The sequence below is a fragment of the Callospermophilus lateralis genome, chromosome 3 (assembly GCF_048772815.1).
Source record: "Callospermophilus lateralis isolate mCalLat2 chromosome 3, mCalLat2.hap1, whole genome shotgun sequence".
Classification (NCBI taxonomy): Eukaryota; Metazoa; Chordata; class Mammalia; order Rodentia; family Sciuridae; genus Callospermophilus; species Callospermophilus lateralis.
In genome coordinates, this window is record NC_135307.1 from 116133425 (window position 1) to 116151327 (window position 17903).

The 17903-nt window shown below is 52.9% G+C and overlaps 1 protein-coding gene across 1 annotated transcript in view; it reads right to left on the minus strand.

Annotated features, from left to right (window-relative positions):
- Positions 1-9459, minus strand: part of Hcn4 (hyperpolarization activated cyclic nucleotide gated potassium channel 4) — a 38471-nt gene extending 29012 nt beyond the window's left edge. The window contains exon 1 of the mRNA XM_076848682.2: positions 8663-9459. Coding sequence (XP_076704797.1) covers positions 8663-9459 — 797 coding nt within the window. The remainder of the gene's footprint in view (positions 1-8662) is intronic.
- Positions 9460-17903: the final 8444 nt, after the last annotated feature.

A 17903-nucleotide genomic window follows, 5' to 3' on the forward strand; every position in this document is an offset into this window, starting at 1 on the left:
TTCCAGAAAGTGTGTAGAATGATTTTCTCTCCTTCAGATCCAGCCCAGGTCCACCTCCTCCAGGAAGCCTCCCCTAACTATCAATTCACACAGGTCTATCACTTGTCTATACTCCCCCAGACTAGACCTGGGTACCTCAAGAGGAGATGAAACCCTATCCTCCTCTTTATTGTGAGTCCCCCTTCCCCATCACAGACACAGTGTTAGAATGGACTATATGGTCTCCTGGGGCATGACCCCCTTTGCTTGCCCCTCTCCAAGCCCAGAAAACAATGCTTAAGTCAGTCCCATTACGTATTAATTTCTGAAAGCCTCGTTCACACAGACATAACACTTCCACCCACATGGGTAAATGCTTAGACAGACACAAAATCATCAGCAGCCAATTATCAGGCCCCCGCAGCTGCCGTGATCAGACCTGGAGGCCCTGCTGCTTGCTCTGTAATTTGTGGTAGCCCAGAGCTGGGGGTGCAGCGGGCGAAGGGAGTCCCTCTATTGAGCTGGTACGCCTCGTGTCCCCAGCCCTGAGCACTGCTCTGCAGGCGCCTTGAATTTGCTGCCTGGCTGGGAATACCAGACACCAGACCCAACAATGAGAAAGCAGAGTGGGGCGGGGAGTGGTCACGTGTGGGATTTGGTGGTTCCAGCATGGGCAGCAGCAGGGGCACTGTTGTTTATTTATAATTTGTACTTTACCTCCCAGAGAGAAGCAGAGGTGGCTGGCTCACATACCATGGGGTATGGAAGCTCAGGGAATGCAGGGAGGGCTTCCTGAAGGGGTGGGCCCTGGGTAGGTCAGGGGCAATAAGCCCACCTGCCCCAGACCCTGGAGCCTCAGGGAGGGCCCTGAGATTGGTTCAAAGGATTTGTTCAAGGACTTCAGTCCCTGACCCTGGACCAGGACCTTATCTTGGTCACAGACTGAGCCCTGACCTTAGTCATGACTGACCCTGATCCTGGTCATTAGCTGAGTCCTTACCCTGGTCACAGCCTGAGCCCAATCCATGTTCTCAGATTGAGTCCCGATCTTGATTACACACTGAACCCCATCTTCATTAGAGACTGAGCTTTGACCATAGTCTGGTCACATGCTGAGTCCTAATCCACCGACCAATTATCCTCATTTCTTTGAAGGATATAATGAATAGACAAAGTGACCATCTATTTCTCTGGAGGACAGAACACAGATACTACTGGCTACTTGTCCCCCTCCCCTCTGAGCCACGATCATTCTCACCAGGAATAGGAGCATTGGTGGTACCCAGATACGCTTCAAAAACCAAAATGGGCTCCACAGAAGTTGGGACCTGCCAAGGAAGGAGCAGGTTGGCAGTCATCCTGGCTTACAAACCCAGGAGTGGCAGCCATCGGACTAGGGTTTCAAGCAGCATGGCTCAGCCCCCAGACTCCACATCTTCAGATATGGAAAGATTCCCTTATCATGTGATGATGATATTATTATTATATTATTATTATTATTATTATTATTATTTTATTATTATTATTATTATAGGGCTAGGACTGAACCCAGGGTTTCCATGTGCTAAGCATGTGCTCTATCATTGAGTAACGTACATACCCAGCCCAAACCTAAATTATGATGGGACCCTGAAAATACTATTAGTCCAGAAAAATAGGTGTGAGGCTGGGATTATAAGAAGCTTCAACTGACAAAACCAATCAGGAAAAGTCTTCTCTGAAAACCCTCCAAGTGGGAAGCCAGGAAGGAACCTAAGCTTTAAGATCTTTGTAGACACATGATGTAACCAACTGGTTCTGATTTTTTGACTAGACTTCCTCTGTGACCTTGGACCAGTCACTATCCTCTGATTCTCTGTCCGCTCTCTACAAAAGAAGGTCTCTAGGCCAGGGCTTGCTACAGCCTCTCCAGATCTGGGATTCTGAGACCTGATCAATTTCCTATGCCTACCGTCCACCACCACCCCCTTGCTGAGCCCCTCCTTAATGTTTTAATTCTCAGGAGAATATTCTCTTGATCTTGTCATGTAATTACACTTTTTTTTTTTTTAAAAAAAAAAAAGTAACAAAAGAAAAAGAGGAGGAAAGAGTGAGAAGAAGAGGGAGGAAGGGAGAAAAGGAAAGTCAAATATGAGTTCAGAGTCCCAGAGACCAGGGTCAAATTCCAGTTCTGGAACTTCACAGTGATATAATTTGAGGCAATCTCTCCTCCATCCCCGTCAGAGCCTTATCTATAAATTGAGGACAATAAAACTACTTAGGGGGCCACTGTGAAGAGTGATAAGCAAGAGATGTGAAGCTGCCAGCCCATGGCAGGTGCCTTGTGGTTAGTGGCTACGGTCTGTGAACCTCAAGTGGAGGACTACACATTCAGAAACCTGCAGGGTTCAGGTGACTAGGTGACACAGCTGGGAGTAAGACAAACAGATACATTAGGGACAACTGGGATCTGTGGGCAAACTGGACAGCAAAAGCCAGTTTAAAGGGAGCAGCCTCTAGTCTCCCCCAGCTGCTAGCTGTGGTGTGGGAATGTGAGGCCAGAGCCATCAAGAGTTTCTAGTTTTTTCAAAAGAAGCCCCCAAACCATATTTTTATATTACCTCTTTTCCCCTTTTAAATATATATTTTTAGTTGTTGATGGACGTCTATTTATTTATTTATTTATTTATTTATTTATTTATTTATTTATATACAGTGCTGAGGATGGAACCCAGTGCCTCATATATGCTAGGCAAGCGCTCTACCACTGAGCTACAACCCCAGCCCCTACATCTTTCCCTTTTAAAACGCTGGCTCAGATTTGTTAATGCATTATGCTGGCCAAACATAGCACCCCTGGGTTTGGGGTATTTGGCCCACAGGATGCTGTCTGGCAAGCTCTCATCTCGGTACTTCTCTGGGTCTTACCTTGAGCACCGTCAGTGATGGAGCTCACCTCCCACCTCAGTTCTGAGTGGTGCTGATAGTAGAGAGTGTTTCCAAGTGGCTTCCTGGCCCTTGGGAACACAGATTTCCAGGGCCATAGCAATGCTTTCTGGCTGGCAGAAAACATCCTCTTTGAAGCCAAGACAATGCCCCTGCCCTTCCATGGCCCTCTCTGGCTGGAAAGTATGGATTCTTCAGCATCCCCTGGGCTGGAGCAGGACTACCTGGCTGGCCTCAGTGGCCCTTCTATTAATTAGAAACTGGCAGTAGCAGCTTTGTAAGAGCCCTTGAGCCAAGCTGGAGCTGCTGCCTCTTTAGTTATATGACAAGCCCCTAGAGGTACTGGGCCAGGACCTTCAGATCTGGGTGAATTCCCTCACGGTTGCCAGTCTTGTGGCCGGCACAAGGGCCACTTGGGCTGCTATGACACTTGTCAGCCCCATCATCTGAATGGAGACTGGTGCCTTCCAGGTAGGAGGGGGCAGGGAGAAGTGACAGGCAAGCCCAGCCCACAGGAGAGGCTGCTGGGCAGACTCTGGGGCAGAAGAAGAACACATCAGATTGGGGCCAAGCCCCTGCTCAATGTGCTAAGGCAGCTGCTGTTCCCAAATGCCTCTGTCTTCCTCCCAACTGGCCACTGTCAGGGCCACTTCACACCTGCTCCCCTGCCCTGTCATCTCGGGACTCTCTTACAGACAACATATGTTCCTTTCTGGGAGTCTCACTGCAGCACAGCAGTCACCATATGACCTGCCCCTTCTTCCCCAACCAGGACAAGCCCTCTGGCCCACTGGATGGGACAGAAGCTGAGAAAGTGGTGACATGAGATAAATTAACAAGCGTCCTGAAGCCACCTGGCTTTCCCTGCTCACCCCTACTCCAGAAGCCAGCATCCAGGGCCAGCAGGGTTCACACAGCAGTGCAGGAAAGGAAGAGAAGTAGACTGAATCTCACATCCCCAAGTTTGCTAGCAGACCTCTGCGGCTTGGCTGCACCCAGGTCACAGCACTCACCCACCACTCTGAGCTTGGTGCTGGAGGCCCAGGGCTCTGAAACCAAAGGGAGAAGACACAGGATCTGCCCTCAGGGAACTCAGGCCAAGTACAGAAAAAGCACAGGAGGTGTAAACTCAGTACTTTAAGCCTGGTGCTGGTCCTAGTTGGGGCAGTGGTGGCAGCAGCACCACTTAGGAGCTTATCAGTGGGAGCTTATCAGGCGTGCAGAGTCTCAGATCCCAACCCTGACCTACTGAAATCAGAGTCTGTATTTCAACAAAATCCTCGGGTGAGTTGGAGGACGCTACAGCGAGAAGCAGCATCATAACAAACAGAGCTTCAACCAAATGCAATGAGGTGGCCAGTGAGGGACAGAAGATGGTGGCCAGAGTGACCCAAGCAGTGTGGTCAGGAAGGTGTGGCTCACAGTAGGAATGCCTTAAAGCCTGGGAGAAGAGGGAAGATGGACAGGCAGACAAACCAATACTATGCAAGGTAGGCTACCTGACAAGATAAAGGTCTGCGGTCATAGCACTGAGGTACTAAGGGACAAGGCCAGGCAGGGGAGAAGTCAGCCCTTAGCCCCACATGTTGCCGCCAAACCAGAGTAAACTGGAGCCTCGCCACAGAGACAACCAGGCCTCTCTACCCAGCTTGTCTGAGGATCCTGGCTCTCGGTTTCACCAATTCCTGAGCTTCACCAGCCCCAGTCTTGTGAGGTGGCCGTGCTTCACAGCTAGAGAACCAGCTGCCCATTGTACCACCCGAGCTCTGCCCAGGACCAGGAGAAGAAAGCAGTGTAGTCAGGGGAGGTGTGGCTCACAACAGCATCCTGGTCTTCGGGCAGCTCACTATGACCTCTTACCTCCAGGTGGTACCCACCGTTGACACAGGGAAAGGCAACAGAACTTGCCATTTTCTATGTATGAAAACTGAGGCTCAAAGAAGGCTCCTAACTCAAGCAGGGCCTCGTGGCAGACAGGGCTGAGAGGTGATGTGAGATAAGCAGTGACAATAAGTGTCACTTCCAGGACCAGCAGCAGGAAGTCAGGACAATACCTAGGACCTGCTAGGCCATTGTACCAGTGTCCATGATTTCAGAGCCCAGCTGTCTTTGCCCCAAGGTAAGGATACTTTAGGCCCTTCCTTCCTCTCCCTTCCCTTGCTCACAGCTTTAGGCAGCTCAGGCCAAGAGACAGTAGAGGCAGGGGAATGAGAAAAGCCGAGCTTCTGCCTACCCCCATTCTCAAGGCTGAGCTAGATTTGAGGGAACAGCAGAAGTCCCAGAACTAACATCTTGCCTAGGGACTTCCCTGCTGGCCTCCACATTCACCCTCACAGCCCCCAAGACACCCACTTAGACAGATAATTAGGTATATACACCCAGGCCAACCCTGGAGCCCAACGCTTAAAGACTCACCAGCCTCTGGGAACAAAACCAGCTACACCTTCCCTTGCTGTCCCAACTCCCTTTCTCCCCTCCCCTCTTCTTGGAAAAACAGAATTATCTAGACACTACACTTTATTTGTTTCAAGTTCCCACCACCAAGCCTTGACTTCTAGGATATGGCACCTGGGGAAGGAAGGATCCATTTGGGACCAAGGAGCCATGCCAGCCTTAGGCAGAAGCCTGGGGAGCAATGTTCTCAGGGATTGTCATGTGCTGGTCTCTTCCTTTAACCATAAATATAAGTTTCAGAAGGCAAATGGGGAACAGAAGGGGAGGGGAGGGCAAAGTCCTTGTAGACTGGAAGAGCCATGTGGGTAGGTAGGACACAGTGTTGGGGGTGACAAGAAGCAGAGGTAGTCAAGAAAAGCTTACTACTAGTCACAGCCCAAGTTATGGTGGTCCCTCATAGCAAGTCCACTCCAGCCCTGGAAAAGGCATCCAGTCTTCCTCCCCCAGGACAGATGCCAGAAGCAGTCCATCACAGCCAGCTCTGAACTCTAAACCACAAACTCAATCTATCATGGTCTGCTGGCGATTCTTTATTAAACCAATTCTGCTGGATCAATGCTTCCTGCCCGTCAAAATGATGAATAAATCCTCAACTGGCCCGGGCAATGCTTGTAGAAACTCTGGTGAAACTGGAGGAGAGCAATGATGATTGGTTCCATACAGGGCCCAATGCTGGTGGCTGAAACTCTAGGAACCAATGCTTGGGTGCTAACAAAGAGGGGAGTAGATTAGCCTGGGTTGTGTGATGAGTTCTCTAAGCTTAGGCAACTTAGCCAGGCCCTTGCCTCTTTGACTTGAAGATGAAGCTAATTATTTTGGCCTAGAGTCAGGAGAGGTATGACCACCACCCCTCTAGACATGCATACACAGAGAGGATCTTTCTTGGATTTCTTTTTCCCACCAGACCAGCATCGCATAGCTTCAAGGCTGCACATACTTGCCACCAGTCCCTGTTGCTTGTTGCACTAACCCAAATTCAAAGTCCAGTTGGACCTTTTTCCCACTATCCATTTATCAGTCCTATTGCATCCAATCTCTCCCTGTGTCACCCACCCTCCTCCCAACTCCATGTCCCAGGCAGCCTGCAGTTAAGTGGAAGGTTCCACAGCAGGTGGACTGCAGACTGATGCACCAGGAAGGGCAGAGGTAAGAACAGGAAAGTGGGAAGTTCCTTTGGATGAAATCTACCCAGTCCTAGCACTTCCCCACCCCAGATAAGGGAGGCCAGCAGGGCAAGGCCCAGGGCCCAGAAGGTCCGCAATTAGTGCTTTTTGTTGATGGAGGCTAAGCATGCCTGGGGTTGGCAATGAGCTTGGTGACAAGAACTCTAAAAGGAAGCTTTTCTACCACGAAGGCAGGCAGGGGTTGAGCACAAGAGGGAAGGGCCCCTCAACAATCTGAAGTGGATGATACAGGAATGGTCTGTGCCACTACTGAGGTATTCAGAGGAGAAGCTTAGAACACCCGGAGAGATGGAGGAGACATGGTTCCTGCCCATTCATCCCTGGCTCAGCTTGGGATCTTCAAGTCCCAGTCCTGGCCAGGAGGACTTCGCTCTTTAGGAACCTTGCACTGGAAATCCAGACACAGCTTCTGAGGGGAGGGTCAAGCATTTGCTCACAATTTTGATGACTATAGCTTTGTTCAGTCTGCCCCTTGGCTTCTTTGCCCTCTGGGAAGCCTGAATATTAGGTTAGAAAGAACAGTCCCTCAGAAAAGAGAGAGAGAGAGAGAGAGAGAGCGAGCGAGCGCTGGGCACAGTGGCACACACCTGTAATCCCAGCAGCTGGGGAGGCTGAGACAGGATATTTGCCAGTTCAAAGCCAGCCTCCGCAATGGCAAGGGCAAGGTACAAAGCAACTCGGACCCTGTCTCTAAATAAAATACAAAATAGGGCTGGGGATATAGCTCAGTAGTTGAGTGCCCCTGAGTTTAATTCCCGGTAACCAACCCTTCCCCTGGAAAAAAGAAAAAAGAAAAAAGTCCCTCAAAAAAAAAAAAAAAAAAAAAGAGTGAGAGAGGGGCCTCTATTCACCACCTATTTTAAGCCATCCGGTGTTGTCTGACTGGTCATTCCCAACCAGAGAAATCTCTCTTATTGGATGGAAAATGGCTTTGCTCTCATTACAAATCCAGTTTCCCTGGAGTTTGCAAAGAGGGCTCTAGGTTGGCAAAATGCTCATTTATATAGGCAAGCAAGAAGACTAGTTAGGCGAGAGAGATAAATAGGGGGGAGGGTCCAGAGAGAGGGAGAATGAGAGAAACCCAGCTAAAAAGAATGACTGTTTCCCAGACTCATCTCAACCTGGTGTGTCAGGAAAGCCCAGAGGGGCAATGGAAGACCTCATCCTTGGCTTGGGTAAGGCCATCCCTGATGCCGACCCCAGAGGCAACAACAATCCCTCTTACATACATATGTCCCACAGGCCCCAGCTGGCATCTGCTGTTCAGTGGCATCTGACTCAGGTGATACAGGAGGGGGCAGGGTCCCTCTCCCTGACTGGCAGTCACACCTTTTGCCTGCAGACCCACAAATGACATGAGAGATCTAGCAGTTACTAAAGCTTGGGTGACTCTGGTGGAGATGAGGCACTGGACCAGATTGGGGTCACAGGACAGCTGCACATCAGTCAGGACACCAGGCATCTTCACTGACCACTATAAGCAAGGTCATTCTGCACTACCAGGCTGGAAGCCAGATGCCCAGGGTGCCTGCTCTGGGTCCAACATTCAGCAAGGAGCATTGAACCTAGGGTTGAGAAAACGTAGATGGCTTTCATCCTGGGCCTGAAACCCCAGTGACCTCAGGCATACAGGGGCCTGGCTGCAGTTTCCCAGGGTTCCAGGAGGATATTGATGTCTGCAGTCAGCACCCAAGGAATTGGCCCAGCTACTAAGAAGTCTGTCTCCCTTCACGGCCGTGCTCTGCAGGCTAAATGACCTGGAGCGCCTCTAGGATGGCCACCTTGACTCTGCAGCCTTGAGGAGGGAGGTGGAATGTGTGGCTTAAGGTGGCAGAGCCCTATCCTGGCTGCAGGCAAGGCTGGGCCAGGCTCAGAACACCTTTTCAGCCTTCTCCAATGCCAGCCAGAAGAGACAAGACAGGAGCCTGAGAACAGAAAAGTTCCCAGCGAGGTTCAGGAGGAGATCTGGGGGTGTCTGGGAGTCTAGAGGCGCCTGGCTTTTCTTGGAGCTCCCAGCGCAAGGAGGGAAAGTTAACTCCGGCCGGGAGACAACGGGTGGGAGAGGAAGCATGCCTGAGATCGCTCAAAGCACCCACAGGATACAAACCCAGGCATCTTACCTGAAGTCGCTGTAGGGGTGGATAATCCAAAACCCGGCTGACTTAACCCTCTCCTGCTCGCGCTCCACGGCTTTCTGGCTGCCGAACATCCTCAGCGAGAATTTGTTGACCCCGGGTTGAAGCATGGCCCCGAACTGGCGCTGCATGAAGCCGGCCTGGCCCAAGCGCACCTCCGCCTCAGGGAGGATCTGGTCGCCCGCGGCCGCGCCTCCCTCCACTTTGATAGCAGTGTCCGTGGAGGGCTGCTCGCCGGAGGTGGAGGCCGGCTGAGGCGGTTGCTGGGGCGGCGGTGGCGAGGCTGCGGGCTGCGCCGCGGCGCCGGGGCGCTCGGGCTCGGCCGCCAGGCCTGGGGGCGTCCTGTCCTCGCCGGGGGACGCGTCGCCCTCCGCGATGAGCCGCCGCTCCTCCGCGGAGTCATGCAGGTGCCCATGACTGCTGCCGCTCCCTACTCCACCGCTGCCGCCGCCCCGGCTGCCCAGCGAGGCCAGGCTCCCGCGGAAGCGCCTGCAGTCTCCGTTCGTACTGGACTTGCCCGCGCTGCGGGCCGGCCCCTCGTTGTCCGCCGCCCCGAGGGCCGCACCCCGAGACTCCGTGCTGCCCGCGGCTGCCGAGGGCGAGGGCGAGGGCGAGGGCGAGGGCAGGGGACGCAGTCGGATGCTCCTGCGGCTGGGATCTTGGCGGCCCCCGGCACCCTCCTCCTCTGCGTCCTCTTCCTCGTCCATGATCCACGCCTTGGCCCCCACCTGCTGCGGGAGGCTGTAGAGCCGCTTACGCATGGACGGCGGCAGCTTGTCCATGGTGCCGGGAGCCGGGACCCGGCCGGGGATAGGGGTGCGGGAGCGGAGCTGGGGGCTGGCTCCAGGTCCGCCCGCCTGTCAGTCCGCCTGTGGGGACGCGTCCTTCGCCGCCAGCGCGGGGCTGCCTCAGGAACCCATACTCGGGCAGGCTGCGCGCCACGGGGTGGCTCCCAGTCCGGCTCCGGGTCCCCCGGCTCGCCGCGCTGCGCCTCCTCCCAGGCCGGGCTGGGCGCGGGGACCCCGCGCTCCCTCCCTATTCCTCCCTCCCGCGTTCAGGGGCGCGGCGCGCGGCCCGGCTCCAGGCGCCCCGCCCCCGCGGGGAACAATGGGCGCGGGCAGAAGCGGTGCTGCGGTCGCGGTGCTCCAGGGACCGCTCCAGAGCGCAGAGCGCACTGCTCTCGCGCCTCCCCGGCAAGCGTCCCGCGGGCTGTCGGGCTGTCAGTCTGTCTCGCCGCCCGGGCTCTGTGGCAGGTGTCTCGCCAGCTAGCCTCGCTTCCTTGACTGAGCTGGGCCGGCCGGTCCTGGGGCTCCCGCCGCAGCCGAGCGGAGCCCAGGGGCCCGCCGGGCTTACATCAGCGGCCGCCTCCCCCGGAGCGCCCTCCGGCAGCTCTTGGGCTCCCGCGCCCCGGAATATTCATGAAGCCGCCGCAGCTCGCGGGTTGCCATAGGAGCGGCTCCCGCAGCCGGGCCTGCCTACCTGGGCTTCTTAAAGGGGCAGCGGCGCACGGGCTGAGGGGTCGGGGACGGGGGACAGGGGCGGGCTCCGCCGTGGACGCGGGGTGGACCCTTTCTGGGCCTTAGGGACCGGGTTAGAAGGCGTCTTTACTCCAGCTCCCTCAAATATCTCTCCTTGACCAAGGGCTGGGTCCGCCCCCCGCCAAGTGTAGGGCTTTGGCTTATGTTGCAAAATCCCCACCTCAAGATTGGGGGCGGGGGCGGGGTTTTCCAGTCTCCTTCGAGCTCTGGGCTCTCCTTTCCCTGTCCGTTTTGCTTCTTGCCTGGGTCTCCGACCCTCCCCCGGGGGGCGTGTCGGTTGTATGGATGCGGAGCTCCTGCCTTCCCGCAACCAGCCTGGAGAGGGGGTTTCCGGGAAACGCGCTGCGTCGGGGCGGCTCCCAGGGTTTTCCAGTGACACTAGCGGGGGGCGAACCCCGCGCTGGTCTTTCCCATGCGAAGCCTCCCGGCGGCCCAGCCAGAAGGGCGTAGGGGAAATTCGCAAGGCACTCACAGGGCGCGCGGGTGGGACCCAGCCCTTCGAGGTAAGACTTCGAGGAAATGCGTCCGCAGCAGCCACCAACTCGGGATCCAAAGGCCGGATCCCCCACCCCCCGCACGCGCCTCTCCCCGGGAGGATCTGATGGGGTTTTGCGAGATGAGCGGGCTGCAACCCGCAGCTTGTGTGAGGGCTCCTGTGGTGAGCTGGCACTAGGGGACTGGCTTTGGATCACCTTCTCGCTATGTTCCCATTCCATCCAGACATCACCTATGTGATCCAGCCTAGAGGAGTTCCAACTCCATCCAGACCCCCCATAAGCAGCTGCACAGCCCCCACTCCGTGTGCTACCCCCTCTTCAGGCCAGCCGAGGAATCCAGCTGGGTGTCCTCCCTCCCGGTGTTACATGCTGCAGGCTTAAGGACAAATCCCACTAGCTCAGCTTGATGTATAAGCTCTACTCTCCAACACCCTGAGACAGTCTGAGACCCAGATTAGCTCAGAAATGGGAAGTGGGGATAGATTGGGACTAGAAGGAAGGGGTTAGCCAGGGAAGGTTGCAGTCTGGTTCATAGTGAAGTGGATCCTCAACCAAGTCTGACAGGAAGGAGGCTAAAAGATCCCCCGAACTCTGAAGAATAGCATGAAGTTTTTCTTCAATGATTTCTTAATCCAAATTCTTAGCCTACTGTGACCACCTCCCCGCAACCCTCAGGGCAGGAATTTTGGAAGTAGGATAGGGGAGTTGGGAAGTGTGCAGCCTTTCAGGGGCTGTTCTTCCACCACAGGACCTCCCAAGGGGGAGGGGATGACTAGGGTGGTGACATCACCCGTAGCTGGCATTTCTACTTTTGAGCAGCTCTGTTCTGACAGTTCTCTGCACAGATGCTGGGAGGCCTAATCCTTGAATGTCCTTGGGTCTCCTTGAGAAGGAATATTCTTAACTGGCTAAGAGCCCTGCCTGCCCTGGTGTACAAGCCAGGAGGGGGGGAAAGACCTTTGTTTAGCTCACTTCTTTGTCCACTGGGTGCTAGTGTGCCCTAACCAGTTTCAGGAAGGCAGCCCACACAGGATCCCCAGTTACCCATGACAGGGCATCTTCTCCTCCAGAAAGGAACACTTTCCTGACCACCCAAATTTTGATCATATTTGGGTCCCCCATTCCCATGGTCCATGAACTCCCATCAACCAGAGTACCAATGACACAGCACATGCAGTTCATGTCCCTTCTGGACAGAGCTCCCCAGGGATGACAGGTTCTATTCATCTGAGACACCTGGGCACCAACACAAGAGTGGATAAGGAGCAGATCAGTAAGTCTCAACTCTAAGAATGTGTAAGGAACCCTGAAAGTTAGCTAATGTCATTGAAGGGAATTCCAGGAAAAGATGGAGGATATGGCCAAGACACAACTTTTGGGAACTGCTGCCAGTGGCTGGATAGAGGTCAAGGCCACCTAATTCTTCCACTTTGACACCTCACCTACCCTCACATTGGCTAGCACCACCTATTCACAACCATCTAAGACAAACTTCAGGTTCAGAAATGTCCATTAGAAATCGGGACCACAGGGAGACTGAGTCTCTCCTGTCTCCTCTTTCTGAAAGTGCTAATGGAGGATGTCCGTAGTATATCAGCAATCTAGGGAATAGAGGAGAAGGAAGAACTACCAGTCCTGCCCTGAGAGGGCTCCATGTGGTGGGGAAGCTAGAACTATGCTCAGGAATAAAGGACAAAACTAGGGACAGGAAATCATGAGAGATTTGAGAAGGAAAACCTCACTGAGCTTGTTGGGAGAACTTCTTAGAGGTAAGGGTTAGATTTGGTGAGAGACATGTGTCCAACACTTTATAGTTTACATCTCATTTGTTAAACCACATGAAATTGGCTCAGAGAGGTCAAGTAACTTGCCAAAGGCCCATAGCAAGAAAATGGGAGAGCTGGAGCTCTGACCAAGAGTTCACAGGTCAGGTTCTGCCCTATAGCCCAGATGGTTCACACAGGTAGTGTGAGACAGGCACAGAAATATGAGGGAGGGGTAGTTCTGAGTCTGGCATGGCTGAGAGAGGTAGCCAAGAATGGAGAGGGAATGGAGCTCCCACATTCCATTCTCTTCCCATTGCTCACTCCCAGAATACCTGGGGTCTGCTCTGGTTCCTCTAATTCCACTGAACTGCAGTGAGGAACTAAGGACCCCAGCAAGGGGAAGGGCCTGACTTAGGACTAGGATAAGGAGTAGACCTGCTGCTCTCAGCATCAGTGGGGGGTACTAGGGCATAAGCAGGAGACCTGGGTATTCCTGGAATGCAAACCTAAAAAAGATCTGGATCTAAGAGAGAAGATGGCTGGGAAGGATGGGCTTCCTTCCCTGAAAGAGATACTAAATGTTAGTGAAATTCAGAAGACCTGGTGGAGATGGAGTAGGCATGTAGCTGATTATATATATCAACCTCAGACCTTATTTGGTAGGGACCTGGATGGGCATAAGGGGATGGAAAATTCCAGAAGTTTACTTGTCTGTAGACCAAGGGCATTCTTCTTGCTTGAAGAAGCAGCTCCAGGATAGTGCAGTGGATCCCATACTACTCTGCAATGCCAAAATTTTGGCCAGTCCTGCTTGAAATGAAACACACACACACACACACACACACACATGCACACACACACACGCACACACAGAACAGTGTAAGATATTTTAGTTTGAGGTTGCCAACTGTCCTTTCTTAGAAGGCTGTCTCTATTCTGAGATTATATCCTTGCCACATTTTTCTGTGTGAAAATGCCCTTTTATGAAATCCTGGTGCTGGGAGATGATATTTTGTTATGTCTTTGGCCAAATAAAAAGTTGGCATAGGGTTCTGTGTTTGTTCCTAAAAATCATTTTTGAAATGTTTTTGGTCTGTGAATTCCAAAAGTCTGTGCATCTCAGCTGTAAACAATAAAGCGCGATGCTGGAAAACAAAAGCTACGGAATGAAATTCTTCTCTGACACTGCCTGTGAAAGCCTCAGTATTCCTTATAGGTAAAATAGGTTTACTGATAATTTACCTCACAAGTTATTGTAAAGACTAAGTGAGAAAATGAATGCACCTAATATACAATGTCATTTGTAGCCAATTCTCATTAAACACGAAACGATAAAACTTTTGAATAAAACTTTCATTAGCCAGTGGAGGGGAAGACACTTGGCCTTTGGAATCCTATTTAGTTTACAATATTTATCCTAAAAATTGTTGTTGGGCCTGGCACAGTGATACATGCCTATAATCCCAGTGACCCTGGAAGCTGAGGCAGGAGGGTTGAAAATTCAAGGCCAGCTTGGGCACCTTAGTGAGACCCTGTCTCAAAATAAAAAATAAAATAAAAAGGATGTAACTTAGTGGCAGAGGTAAAGCACCCCTGAATTCAGTCCTCCATTTAGCGAAACAATAGCAACAACAATTTCCTGTTGGCATAGAGGAGATGTCTTATTATATAGGACTGACTGTTTCCTTTCAATTCTCCATCCTTGGTAAGCCCTGGCTGGGTCTCCAGAAATGCAAACCTTCTTTCTGGGACAGATACTTACCCTGTCCCCAAGCCCTTTAGGCAGCTGACTAAGTGGGATCAGTGAGAACTGACCCAGAGTCCACACCCTTGAGAAGGCTGGGGAGATTGGGTGTCCATACATGGGTGCAACTTCATCTTTTATGGTTGATGTGGCCCTGCCCAGTGCACCTTCTGCTGTGCTCTAAAGCAGCTCTGCTCTGCAGGGTAGACAGGGCTCAGGGATATACAGACTTGCTTTTGAGAGTCCTGACTTGGAGATGAGGCATCTGAGAGAGACAGTGGGTATCAGCCTCCTTCTTACAGGTTTTACTGGAAGTGGGAAAGAGCACAGGGGGGCAGGCTGCATCAGATATGGAAGTACAGGGAAAATAAATCAACCAAACCCTTGGCCAAACCCTTGGGCACCCAATCCTGTGCATAAGACACACATTCTCTGGCAGCTGAGAAGGCAGAGGGGTGCCCTAGCTTATCAGTGTCTGTCTGATCTGATTAACACAGAAGAAGGCCATCCCAGAGGTTTATAACTGAGGGTCAGAGAAAGTGGTTCAGAAGCTAGGAACAATGGATTTCCTAAGTATGATCAGAGTGGACTTCTTGGAGGAGGTAAATAGTAACCTGGGTTTTCTAGATAAAGTGTGTGTGTGTGTGTGTGTGTGTGTGTGTGTGTGTGTGTTTGTGTGTGTGTGTGTGTGTGTGTGTTTACAGTGGAAACAATGAATGGAGTAGCTTGGCAGAAATGAGTCCTGTGACATTCTCTCAGAAGGGTTAACAAAGGTAAGGGTAGGGCTAGGTGCCAACGCCCAATTTGGGGAACCACTAAGCTGTTGCTTAAGCTGGCTCTCAGAGAAAGTCTGCTGAGTCCATAGGACTGTATTGGGTCCCTCTGATCCCTCTCCTCCCCCCAGCATTCACACACACACACACACACACACACACACACACACACACACAGCCTATAAAAAATACCAAGAGCCCATATGCCCTCCTCCTAATCACTTTAAGGTGATAGTGAACAAGAGAGCCCCTACAGATGCAGCTTCCCGTTGGGCTTGCCATCTGCTTTCTTTTCAGTTCTGCCTGGTTTCTTTAGGATCTAGGAGCAGGGACTATTGAACTGTCCTCTGTTCCATCCCGTGCTCTGTGCAGGACCCCACCTGTGAGCACCCGGAGCCCAGCAGAGCCCAAAGCCCTTTCATCTCCAAGCCAGCCCTGCCTCTGTTGCTCTTGATCTCTCAACTCTCCCCCATCCTGTGCACCGGCTGTTCCCTGGGGACTCTGCCAAGGCACTGGGTGGGAGCTCATGCCACCACCACCCCCAACCAGGAAAAGCTGGAGAAGATGTGCTGACAGCTCAGCCAGGCCTGGACTGTGTCTCTGTGTCCTGCCAGGGCTCCAGGACGTCTAGGCCACCTGGACTTGGAGCCAGGCTGGAGAGGAAGGCACTGGGAGGGAAGGCTCCCAGGGTGCTGGCTGAGCCCAGCTGCCAAGAAGTAAGTAGCAGAGACTCGTCTGCCTCCAAGTCTGGAATTCACCATAGATCAAGGCTGAAGTGGGCTCAGATGGGCTCCCACTGGGGCTGGGGGGGTCAACAACCTTGGCTGCAGGCATCAGGGAGGGAAGAAAGAGACATAATGGGAAAGAGAAGGAAGAGGGTTGGTAAATGGGGCAGGGCAGGGTAGGGGGTGGAAGGAAGGGGAGTAAAGACAGCTAGGAGAAGAGACTTTTCCAGGGACCCCTGAGTGGCCCAAAGAGTAGACTCGGTTCAAGATCCCCCAGGACCCTAGGCTCTCCCTCTGCCCAGGGAGAGCAGCTCATGTTCATATGCTTTCCTTGCTGTCTCCTCTGCTCCTTCCCTGCTCCCCTACATTTTCTCCCTGCCCCACTTCACGTCATTCCTTTTAATTGTTCCATCATTCACCCATTTATTTATCTAGCAAACATGTTGATGGTGCTATATGATCTTACTGTATGATGCTAGAAAATTCAAACCCTAATCTCCAGGCACCTCCAGGCTGGGCAAAAATGAAATTCTAGAACTCACAGAAAGAAGGCAGGAACAAGAGCATACGATGTGGACAAGTGACTGGAGAGCAGAGGAAGGAGGAGAAGAACATGGAGGAGAGGCAAGGGAGACAGGTGTGGATGGGTCTTCAAAGAAGGCAGATGTGGTTTGGAGAAGCAAAGGCAGAAAAGTGGGGCATGCCAGGTGAAGGACATGGTATGAGCAATGATCCAAAGAGACCCCCTGTCCTGCAATGAGTGAGCAAGTTGGGAGCCTACAGCCACAGGGACGCAGAGTGGGGTTGGTTCTGGAGGCAATGGGGATGACTGGAAGAAACTTAAGACAGGTTAGGACCTCGGGGAGAACCATCAGATTGTACCCTGAGAGCCAGCCCTGAGCTCAGCTCTGCAGTAAGTGAGCCAGAAAGACAGTCCCTGCCTCTGGAAACTCACAGTGTGGTCAAGGAGATGAAAGTAATGCTGTCATCCTGTGGGAGGCAGGGCCTGGACCCTGAGCCCTGTGCGCACATGGAATGAGCCACAGATAGTCTCAGGCTCCTGGTTTGGGAGCTGTGCTCTCCAGCTCCCTGTGAAGCACATCTTTTGTGCGGGCCCCATGGCCCAGCCTCCCTCCCACAAGCCCTGCACATCAGGATAACCTGCTATTACATGAGCCTTCCGCTGGACGCCTTCCAAAGAGAGACAGTTCCGCTGTGTAATGAGAGCTGTGCCCCACAGGCCACCCTGCAGGGCCCAGAGAACAGGCAGAGCCAGGCAGAGGGCAATAGAGATGGCAACATGGGCTGTGACAAGGACCGTGGCAGACAGTGACAGGGGATCTGACCAAAGCTGTGACAGATGCTATGGCAAGGGACTGTGACAGATGCTGTAGCATGGCCTGTGACAAGGGCTCTGACAGGGGCTGTGATGGAGACCATGACATGTTCTGTGACAGAGACTGATAGGCTGTGATAAAGGCCATGATAGGGACTGTGATGGAGACTGTGACTGAGGCTGTGATAGAGGCCATGACAGGCACTGGGACAGGAACTGGGACAGAGGCCGTGAAAGGCACTGTGACAAGAACTGTGATGGAGGCTCTGTCAGGAGCTGTGACAGAGACTACGATAGAGATAATGATAGAGGCTGTGACAAGGACTGTGACAGGGACTGTGATAGAGGCTGTGACGGGGATGGATAGAGGCTGTGACAGATGCTGCAACAGGGACTGTGACAGGGACTGAGACAGAAATATGACTAAATCTGGAACCACAATCAGAGTTGGGACAACAGTTGCCGGAGCCCACACTCCCACGGCCGACAGAGCAGTTGGCGGTGACAGCAGCAACACAGCAAACACACGGGCCCAGCCAGGCCTGGCATCTGTGGAAACGCGGGCAGGCTGAAGCTGCCACGGGTGGCTAGCGGCAGGGTGGGGGGCAGCCTCACTCTCCACTCAGCTCCGCCAGGGATTCCTGTGTGTCTATGACAGGTTCTGGATGCTACAGTTGGATTCTTAAGGGTCCCCGAAAGCTGTATGTCGAAGGCTTGATTGCCACCCTGTGGTGGTACTTGGAGGCCATGGGACCTTTACGGGTGGGACTTAGGGAAAGGCAGTTGGGTTATTGGAGGTGAGCCCTTGAAGGGAATCTTGTGTGGGGGTTCCCTCCTTTTGATCCCC